This window comes from Gossypium hirsutum, chloroplast (assembly GCF_007990345.1).
Source record: "Gossypium hirsutum chloroplast, complete genome".
NCBI lineage: Eukaryota > Viridiplantae > Streptophyta > Magnoliopsida > Malvales > Malvaceae > Gossypium > Gossypium hirsutum.
The window spans coordinates 45,001-55,000 of NC_007944.1; the positions used below are offsets into that span (position 1 = coordinate 45,001).

At 32.2% G+C, this 10,000-nt stretch overlaps 5 protein-coding genes and 5 non-coding genes; 3 read left to right on the forward strand and 7 right to left on the reverse strand. All coding sequences in view use genetic code 11, as the record gives it.

Moving 5' to 3' along the window:
* Nucleotides 1-2,009, reverse strand: part of ycf3 (photosystem I assembly protein Ycf3) — a 2,073-nt gene extending 64 nt beyond the window's left edge. Inside the window, exons 1-3 of one mRNA in view lie at nt 1,884-2,009; nt 879-1,106; nt 1-89 (exon numbers count right to left, since the gene is read on the reverse strand). The exon at nt 1-89 is cut by the window's left edge and continues 64 nt beyond it. Of these exons, the coding sequence (YP_538936.1) occupies nt 1-89; nt 879-1,106; nt 1,884-2,009 (443 nt within the window).
* A 286-nt stretch (nt 2,010-2,295) lies between these two features.
* On the forward strand, nt 2,296-2,382 carry trnS-GGA. The gene has a single exon. It is a non-coding gene; the product is annotated as a tRNA-Ser (tRNA).
* Nucleotides 2,383-2,662: 280 nt separating this feature from the next.
* On the reverse strand, nt 2,663-3,268 carry rps4 (ribosomal protein S4). The gene has a single exon. It carries the CDS (start codon nt 3,266-3,268, stop codon nt 2,663-2,665), a length of 606 nt encoding a protein of 201 aa, YP_538937.1.
* A 549-nt stretch (nt 3,269-3,817) lies between these two features.
* trnT-UGU lies at nt 3,818-3,890 on the reverse strand. Its single transcript has one exon. It is a non-coding gene; the product is annotated as a tRNA-Thr (tRNA).
* Nucleotides 3,891-5,246: 1,356 nt separating this feature from the next.
* Nucleotides 5,247-5,908, forward strand: trnL-UAA. One transcript has 2 exons: nt 5,247-5,283; nt 5,859-5,908. It is a non-coding gene; the product is annotated as a tRNA-Leu (tRNA).
* Nucleotides 5,909-6,304: 396 nt separating this feature from the next.
* Nucleotides 6,305-6,377, forward strand: trnF-GAA. The gene has a single exon. It is a non-coding gene; the product is annotated as a tRNA-Phe (tRNA).
* Nucleotides 6,378-7,113: 736 nt separating this feature from the next.
* Nucleotides 7,114-7,590, reverse strand: ndhJ (NADH dehydrogenase subunit J). Its single transcript has one exon. The coding sequence runs from the start codon at nt 7,588-7,590 to the stop codon at nt 7,114-7,116; it is 477 nt and encodes a 158-aa protein (YP_538938.1).
* Nucleotides 7,591-7,719: 129 nt separating this feature from the next.
* On the reverse strand, nt 7,720-8,397 carry ndhK (NADH dehydrogenase subunit K). The gene has a single exon. The coding sequence runs from the start codon at nt 8,395-8,397 to the stop codon at nt 7,720-7,722; it is 678 nt and encodes a 225-aa protein (YP_538939.1).
* A 60-nt stretch (nt 8,398-8,457) lies between these two features.
* ndhC (NADH dehydrogenase subunit 3) lies at nt 8,458-8,820 on the reverse strand. Its single transcript has one exon. The coding sequence runs from the start codon at nt 8,818-8,820 to the stop codon at nt 8,458-8,460; it is 363 nt and encodes a 120-aa protein (YP_538940.1).
* An 874-nt stretch (nt 8,821-9,694) lies between these two features.
* Nucleotides 9,695-10,000, reverse strand: part of trnV-UAC — a 683-nt gene continuing 377 nt past the window's right edge. Inside the window, exon 2 of one tRNA in view lies at nt 9,695-9,731.

Genomic DNA, 10,000 nt, shown 5'->3' on the forward strand with positions numbered 1-10,000 from the left:
GCTATAGCCTGTTTCCAATACTCAGCGGCTTGATCGAACCAAGCCTCCGCTATTTCAGAATCCCCCTGTCGAATGGCCTGTTCTCCCCGGTCGAAATAGGCGGTTCAATTCCTTCCCTTAGAACCGTACTTGAGAGTTTCCTACCTCATACGGCTCGGCAGTCAATTCTTTTGGTATCCCATTTTTTTACCCTACCATATATCCAATTGAATGAGATTTCTCATAGATCTATTGATTTGTCTCGGGTTAACCAAAAGGGGTTAATTACATGAGTTTCAAACTCTAATTTGGATTAAATTAATAATAAGTTTTATCTTTTCTCCCACCTTCAGAAAAATAAAGCATAGGCATTTCGGGGCTGTCGTCCGTTAGATTTTTCTGAAAGGTAACTATCTCGGTTTCATATCATATAGAAATTTATATAGAATCCTTGAAAAAGACTTCTTCCTCATAAAAAAGACTTACTGTCTTTGGGATCTGATGCTACACCGCTGCTCAATAACTTAGGGGATCGGCTCTATTACATAAGTCGATTCCTAATTTTTATCTCATATCATGACATAAATAAGCAGTTCTTATTTATTGTATCGGCTCAAAACCTCGCTAATTGATCTTTACGGTGCTTCCTCTATCAATTAGATCTTTATCCATAGAATAAAGTATCTAGGCATATATATTTCTTCATATTTCGACTTCTATGAAGTTTCTTTTTTTGTTACAGCTGATAAAAATCGTTTTTTGGACGATGCAATATGTAGAAAGCCTATTTTTTTTTCTAGTATTTTATTTACTAGCGTGTTTATTTACTAGCGTATTTATTTACTAGCGTATTTGCTCTTTCTTTCCTTTTTTTATTTCTATAGTGGAGATAGTCGCACGTAATGACAGATCACAGCCATATTATTAAAAGCTTGTGGTAAGAACGGGTTTCGTTCTAGTGCTCGAAAATAATATTCTAAAGCTTTTGTATGCTCTCCATTACTTGTGTGGATAAGGCCTATGTTATATAGTATATAACTTCGATCATAGGGATCAATTTCTAGTCGCATAGCTTCATAATAATTCTGTAAGGCCTCCGCATAATTTCCTTCGGATTGAGCCGACATCCGTTACGGTCGTCATTCGATTCAAAGAATTCTCCGTTCCAAAACCGTACATGAGATTTTCACCTCATACGGCTCCTCCTTTATGTGCATAATGAGAATAATCCATGGAATTAAAAAAAAGGTCGAAATATTGTCATTATGAACTGAGCGGGGCTAATGTTTTTACAAGAAATCTCTAGCCAACCCTCTTGCAAAAGATCTTTTCTTACCATCAAGCGTGTTCGTACTAGATAAAAAAGTAAACTCCAACAATTTCTTTGTTCTCAACGCTCCTTAATTTCCAGGAATTAGTCACTTCAACAATCTTCGATGGTTATATGGGTATCCAAAGTACGAACAAGATGGATGTTTGTTGTCCCAACCATTTCTCTTAGTTCCGATCCCGATAAAGAAAGGGAATCATTAATAACAAAGTTTTCGTGTTGTTGATTCCTAGGCGTAGTGCTTCTTCCTCTATGCCGCCTATTGGTACTAGTGTAGTAGGGTTGACCCACAATACAGACCCATAGGTGTAACCTTTCGCTCAATACTCGAATCAACAATTGAAGCATCTGAGGTTGCATTAATCGGGGATACACGACAGAAGGAATTGCTTTATTTATAAACTTCACCTTCAACAAGCGTAGATTTCTTTTTTGTTTTCAATAGCCTTTTTTCTATTCTGAATAATGTGTCTTTTTCCTAAGACTGAGAGTGGTAAAGTAAATAAAAAAGTAAATAATAAATAAAGAATAAAGAGAATAAAGTAAAATATATATATAATAATAATCAAATCGCACCATCTCTGTAATAAGTAAATGCCTCTTTTTCTCCTGAAGTTGTCGGAATTATTCGTAATAAGATATTGGCTACAATTGAAAAGGTCTTATCAATAAAATTTCCATTTATCTGCGATCTAGGCATAGGTAGCAATCCATTCTATAACTCTTTTCATTACCCCTCGTGAGAAAATAATCTCACAAACAAAGGAAGTGTACAGTACGAAATAACATAAAAGTAGACCCATTCCATTTTTTAAAAATTCTTCGAGCCCGGAGGCTAAAGAAAAAGTGATAAAAAAAAAGTGATGAAAAGTTTTCTATTTTTATAGCAAGTTTCCTAGTTAGAATTGATATTGTTCGTACCTATCGAACAATCTAATATGAGTAACTCGCTATTCGCTCGGGGTATCGGCCATAATAATTATGTAGGAGAGATGGCCGAGTGGTTCAAGGCGTAGCATTGGAACTGCTATGTAGACTCTTGTTTACCGAGGGTTCGAATCCCTCTCTTTCCGCACCTTCACCTAATTCGCCAATGTAACTGACTACAATGTATCAAATAAGAACATATACTAAAGAATTAGACCCTTCTTTAGTATAGATTCTCTATTCCCAATTCCTTTTTAATATGGAATGCGTAAAATAGCATACAGGGGATGAAAATCTCCTTACGTATCTATCATACATGAATAGGAGAAAAATCTCCGAATCAAACCCATTCCCCTGTCTTCCTTTACTTAACCTTAACTCAGGTGAAAAGGGGGCAGAACCCTTGTTTTGTTATTTTAGTTAGGTTTAAGTCTGACGAGAATAATATTCTACGACAAGCAATTCATTTATTTTCAAACCAACCCATTTCCTATCTATTATTTGATTGACTAATCCTTTATATTGTAATGTGTGAAAGGTCAAATGTTTTGGTAATTCCTCATTGGTGGATGAATCAAGATAATTTTGAATCAGAGTTCTAGATTTTTGTTCATCCCTCGCTGAAATAATATCTCGGGGTTTGCAGCGATAACTTGGTATATCTACTGTACGCCCATTAACTAAAATATGTCTATGGTTAACTAATTGACGGGCTTGAGGAATAGTCGAAGCCATACCCAATCGAAAAAGGATGTTATCCAACCGCATTTCAAGTAATTGTAGTAAAACCTGACCTGTTGACCCTTTGGCTTTTCTGGCAATACGAACGTATTTAAGTAATTGTCGTTCTGTAAGGCCATAATGAAAACGCAATTTTTGTTTTTCTTCTAAACGAATACGGTATTGAGATTTTTTACCGGGGCGCGATTGGTTTCTAAGATCGCTTCCGGCTCTAGGCCTTTTACTAGTTAGTCCCGGTAAAGCCCCCAGACGGCGTATTTTTTTGAAACGAGGCCCTCGGTAACGTGACATAAGGACTCCTTATTAATTTGAATTTTATTGAAATTTCATAAACCGAAATTAAAACTGAACTAAATGAAGCGAAATCGACTGAAGGATTGTACTACAAATATTAATGAGATGAATTGGATCAATATCCATACTTTACTTTTTTGTTTTTTTGTATTGTATATAATGTATACAAAAAATAGAAATAAATATATATATAATAATAATATATAAATATAAAAATAATATTAATATATAAATATAAAAATATATAAAATATTTAGAATATATATAATAAAATAGATATAATATATAAATAAATTGAATATAATATTAAATAGATAAATAAATTAAACCAAAAGAGTTTCCTTTTTTTTCTTGATTTATTCTGCAAAGATCTAACTCCTCAAATTGATCCCTAATTGGAAGTTTCGACGAGATAATAAACAGATTGTTGACCTTTGGAAAGAATTGGAAAGAAAAGGGGAAAAAGCTTTTTCACTGTTTGTTCTTTGATTTCAAAAAAAACATTCTAAATTATGTAAAAAAGGCAAAAAGCAAACAAATAGGGAAAGCCGGCTATCGGAATCGAACCGATGACCATCGCATTACAAATGCGATGCTCTAACCTCTGAGCTAAGCGGGCTCAAATAATAGAAATTTGGTATCCATAGGGATTCAGCAAACTATTAGATCTTATCTATTAACTATCTATTAGTTATTCATAATTAATATGAATTATTAATATGAATTATAGACTCGAATTTAGAAAAACTAGAATTTTTTCTAATTTTTAATGCCATACTTAATATAAACTTAATATAAATATAACATGTTTAATATAATAATGGTAGATTCAATCTAATATTCAAGCTAATGTTGATAGAATCTAATAATTAAATTAAAATTTTATATATATATTTATTATTTATCTATATATTTTATATATTTAATATATTTAATATCTTTTTTTATATCTTAGTTATATTTCTTTTATATTAATATATTACTAATATTACTGACTCCATTTTTATTTTCTAGTTTATTTTATATTTTAGTATATTTTACATCTAAATGATATAGAAATAGAAAATTTTTTATATAGATTTCATTTAATCGATCGATTTAATAGATTTAATATAGATTAAATTTATTTTGAATAGATTTAATATAGATTAAATTTATTTCTATTTAGTTTAGAGTTCTAAATAGAGATAATTAGAGTCAAAATCTTTTTATGCAGTTATATATTTTATGATTATATAAATGAAACGTTATAAGTCTAGATAATTAGAATGAAACTCTTTTTAGACTCAAAAATTTGAATTATCTTCGAATTCGAAATAGAAATGAATGGAATAATTAGTTCTAGTTATTAAATATAAATAATTAGTTCTAGCTATTATACTATAAAAAAAAATAATTAATTTCATTTTCATTTTTAATAATGAATAAATTCAATTTTCATTTTTCTTTTTTTAGTTATTATGGTTATATAGGATAGTCTAATAAAAGGATAAGAATAAAAATGAAATTAAAGAAAAAAAGATGCAACCCATAGAAATGAAATCCAGATCATAATGAGAGACTCCTTTCTTTTGTTTTCATTCATAAAGACAGAAGCTAAGACGAAAAAAAGAATCGACCCTTCGAGTATTCCACCAAATTGCCTGAGAAAACTGAGAGTAAGAGGGACATATATATGTTATGAAATACCCATCTATATTGAATTGCGAATACAGAAATGATAAAATATTTTTGGACCAAATAAAAATTAATATGGGTCTCCGATAGAGACGAAAGACGGATAAACAAACAAGAAAATAGGTAAAGACCCTTCGATATAAGAATCTGTATCTATATCTACTAAATTCAACGGTTTCGCATAAAAAGAAAGCAAATAAATAAACGAAAGAAAATAAACAAATGAAAGAAGGGGGAAAGGAGGGAGAAAGGGGGAAGGAGGGGCATCCTAATGAGATCCTAATCTCAAGACACAAAAGGGGATATGGCGAAATTGGTAGACGCTACGGACTTAATTGGATTGAGCCTTGGTATGGAAACCTACTAAGTGATAACTTTCAAATTCAGAGAAACCCTGGAATGAAAAATGGGCAATCCTGAGCCAAATCCTATTATTTTATTATTTTACGAAAATAAACATGAACAAAGGTTCAGCAAGCGAGAATAAGAAAAAAAGGAAAGGATAGGTGCAGAGACTCAATGGAAGCTATTCTAACAAATGGGGTTGACTGTTGGTAAAGGAATCCTTATATCGAATATCGAAACTCTAGAAAGGATGCAAGATATACCTATTTTTTTTATAGGTATACTAATGAAAAACTATCTCAAAAAAGACGAACCGAACCCGTATTTTTTTTTATTTCTATTATATGCAATATCAATTTATATGAAAATATGAAAAATAAAAAGAATTGTTGTGAATCGATTCCAAGTTGAAGAAAGAATCGAATAGAATAGTCATTAATCAAATCATTCACTCCATAGTCTGATAAATCTTTTGAAAAACTGATTAATCGGACGAGAATAAAGATAGAGTCCCGTTCTACATGTCAATATCAATACCGACAACAATGAAATTTATAGTAAGAGGAAAATCCGTCGACTTTAAAAATCGTGAGGGTTCAAGTCCCTCTATCCCCAACCCCAAAAAGCCCGTTTGCTGTCTATTTATTTTATCCTACCCTTTTTGTTAGTGGTTCAAAGTTCCTCATGTTTCTCATTCATCCTATTCTTTGCCGTTTTACAAGCGTATCCTAGCATAGCAGAATTTTGTTCTCTTATCACAAGTCTTGTGATATAGTGTGATGTGATATATATATGATATACGTAGAAATCTCTTGAGCAAGGAATACCTATTTGAATGATTCATAATACATATGATTACTCATATGGAAATTTACAAAGTCTTCCTTTTGAAGATCCAAGAAATTCCTGTTCGAGACTTTTAATTTAATACTTTTTCGTTTTTTTTGTTTTCATTTTTAATTGACATAGACCCAAGTCATCTAGTATTATGAGGATAATGCGTCGGTAATGGTCGGGATAGCTCAGTTGGTAGAGCAGAGGACTGAAAATCCTCGTGTCACCAGTTCAAATCTGGTTCCTGGCATATGATTAATTTGTATGAGTATCTACTCTACAAATTAATTGATATGGATCGACATAATACATACTTATCTAGCTAGGTATCTGAGAGTAAACCCTCTCTTTATTTATTTTATTTTGTATTTTTTTCTCTTTTTAAAATGAGCAAAGAGTCTATTCTAATGTGTCTATTATAATGTAGTAAAAGACAAAATTTGCTTATCTTTCCTCTTCTTTTTTATTTGTTCACACTGCGGCTTCTCACATTCAAAAAGAATGGTAATACTTCATACATATTTAATTAAAAGATTAAAATAAAAATAGTTGGTTGAAAGGCCCAACAAAAAGTCGGGTCTAGAGGAGTTCAAGGATAGAAATAACCAAGACTCATCTCAGCTACAGTACAAATAGAAGCCGATCCCCTTTCATTTATTTCTTTGTATTCTCTTTCATATTCCATTTCTTCATTCCCTTCTATGCGACTCTCTAGAGTTCATCTAAGTGATGTGCGCGATACAAAGTTCACGGTACAGAACCCTTGTTGTTCATCCTATTGTCTCGGCTCGTCCGAAATAAAATAAATATAAATAAAAAAGTCTCTTCAAAAATCGAGAATCTCAATGATGTATTGTCTTTTATTTCTTTTTATTTATTAGCCTATCCATAAGAATACGAATGAAACCTCAATTCCTCTGTTTGAGCTAGAAGAGAATGTACAAATATTCCTTGAATATTCGAAGTTGTAATTAGTTTCTTATCATTCAATGAGCGTCTTGTATTTCATAAAAATTGGGGGCAATGTAATCCTTACGTAAAGGCCACCCTATCCAACTTTCGGGCATTAAGATACGTTTCAGTCGTGGATGATTTTCATAAGAGATTCCCAACATGTCATAAGATTCTCGTTCTTGAAAATCCGAACTTTTCCAAACCCAGAAAACAGACGGAATTCTAGGGTTACTCCTTGGAGCAAATACTTTTATACATACCTCTTCCGGTTGATCTACACCATACTCTATTCTCGTAAGATGATACACACTGGCTAACAGTCCGCCTGGTGCTACATCATAGGCACATTGGGAACGTAGATAATTGTAACCATATACATATAAAATAACAGCAATGGAATGCCAATCCTCAGGCTTTATTTGTAAAGTCTCTATTCCTTGGTAATCGAAGCCCAAAGATCTATGAACTAGCCCGTGTTTGACTAGCCAAACAGACAAACGACCCTGCATCTTTTTATCTCTCCCGCACTTTTCTTTTTTATTTGTCATTTTTATAAGATAAGTATTTCGCATTTATGATGAAATCGAATTTATGAAGATTAATTCGTTGTCTGTTTCTGTAAAAAAAAAAAATCCTACCTAATTTACTAATTCGTGGGAAGATAGTGAACCCTTGTAGTTGAAAAATGTTTCAGGAGGAATCTCTGAAGTAGATGGTGGTTGATAGAGCAATCCTTGATTATAATTTCCAGTACGAGTACTGCGTACAAGACAAAACTTGTGATTGGTAGTAAAACACCGATCCCCCTGTTGAGATCTAATTCGATCTTCATAGATTTCGCGAGATATTTTCTTACGAAGTTTTGTTATAGCATCTATAACTGCCTCGGGTTTAGGGGGACAGCCCGGCAAATAGACATCCACGGGAATTAGCTTATCGACCCCCCGAACAGTACTATAAGAATCAGTACTGAACATCCCTCCTGTAATTGTACACGCGCCCATAGCAATAACATATTTAGGTTCGGGCATTTGTTCATATAATCTCACTAAAGAGGGCGCCATTTTCATTGTTACTGTTCCAGCTGTTAAAATTAGGTCTGCCTGTCTAGGACTCGATCTTGGTACCAGCCCATAACGATCAAAGTCGAAGCGTGAGCCTATTAATGAAGCAAATTCAATAAAGCAACAACTGGTACCATAAAGAAGCGGCCATAAACTGGAGAGTCTTGACCAATTTGAAAGATCATTTAATGTAGTTGAAATAACTGAATTTTGGGTTGTTCGATCAAGTAAGGGAAATTCGATGGAATTCATACTCAATGTTATTATTATTTTGACTTTTTTCTTTCTTTTTATTATCTGAATATTCAGGAACTAAGACCATTCCAATGCTCCTTTTCGCCATGCATAAACTGAACCAACAATTAGGATAAGCACGAAAATGAAAGCTTCTATGAATACGGGTACCCCCAATACATCGAAACTCATTGCCCATGGATAAAGAAAAACCGTTTCAACATCAAAAACAACAAAAACTAGAGCAAACATATAATAACGGATTCGAAATTGTAACCAAGCATCGCCCATTGGTTCTATACCCGATTCATAACTAGAAAGTTTTTCTGGACCCTTTCTAATCGGGGCTAAAACTCCAGAAATTAGAAATGCCAAAATAGGAATAGCACTTGATATTATTAGAAATGCCCAGAAAATATCATATTCGTAAAGCAGAAACATAGACGAACTCCTATGAATGTGAAAAATAGATCGGATTAGTCGCTTCGACCTGGAATTCATTGTCAAGTCATCCGCAACTGTTTGTTTAGTCAAAACAACAATTCAGTTTGATCGAATCGTCCAGTTTCGTTTGTTTGCGGTGTTTCCATGTTGCGTTTTAAGATTTATTGATTGGAATTAATCCTATTTTATTTACATTCCACTTATTTCGATTTCATTTCGATATAGTACTAATTTGTATAATACTAGTATAAATATATATTTATACTATATATAGTATAATACTATACAAATCCAAAACAAGTAATACTTTTTCGTTTTCACTTCATTTCGGATTTTTCTAAATAAAAGGAATTCTAATATCTAACTAATATCTAATATTTATTAGAAGAAATAAAAAAACTTTTAATTCGAAATTCTATTTATTCTAAATAGAAATTCGAAATTATAGATTTCGAATAAATAGAAATTTTTTATTTTATATCTATTTATATAGAATCAATCAAAAATCAATCTACCCGCGAGGATTAATTAAGAAAATGGGGTTTTGTTTATTTTATTCTTATCCAAGAAAAAAAAAGAGCGATTGGATCCGTTGAAATGCGCTTTTGTTTTCAGGGTTATACTCTGAGTGATCTCCCTGTGAGCGAGCTTATGGGAATGATTTTAACCAAGCAACTGGAAGCGACCAGTTCCAATCAACAAAGAATACAATAATTAGGAAAAAAACTCTATTTTTATTTTTAGTTGGATTTGGATATTCTTTATTTTATTGTTTTAGTTTGCTTTAGTTTTAAGAATATTATTTTCATTTTTCTTAATTTAATAAATTTAATGAATATTTAAAATTAATAAAATAGAAAATTCGAAAATATAGGGCTATACGGACTCGAACCGTAGACCTTCTCGGTAAAACAGATCGAACTGATTATTATCAAAATGATTCGGCCTATTTCAAAGACCCAACATGCATTTTTTTTTTTGCATTGGGCTCTTTCATTAACTGATAGAAATATCAGTTAGTCTACCGTATATATATTTTTTTCTAACAGAAAAAAAGAAGACGGTTCCGTGTGCTCTGATTCATTGTGCTCTGATTCATTACTGATACAGGAGCACTTCCAAAGTGTTTCAAAGAGGGGAAGGGTTATCTTGACGTAGGTCTGCTTCTGGCCTAGAT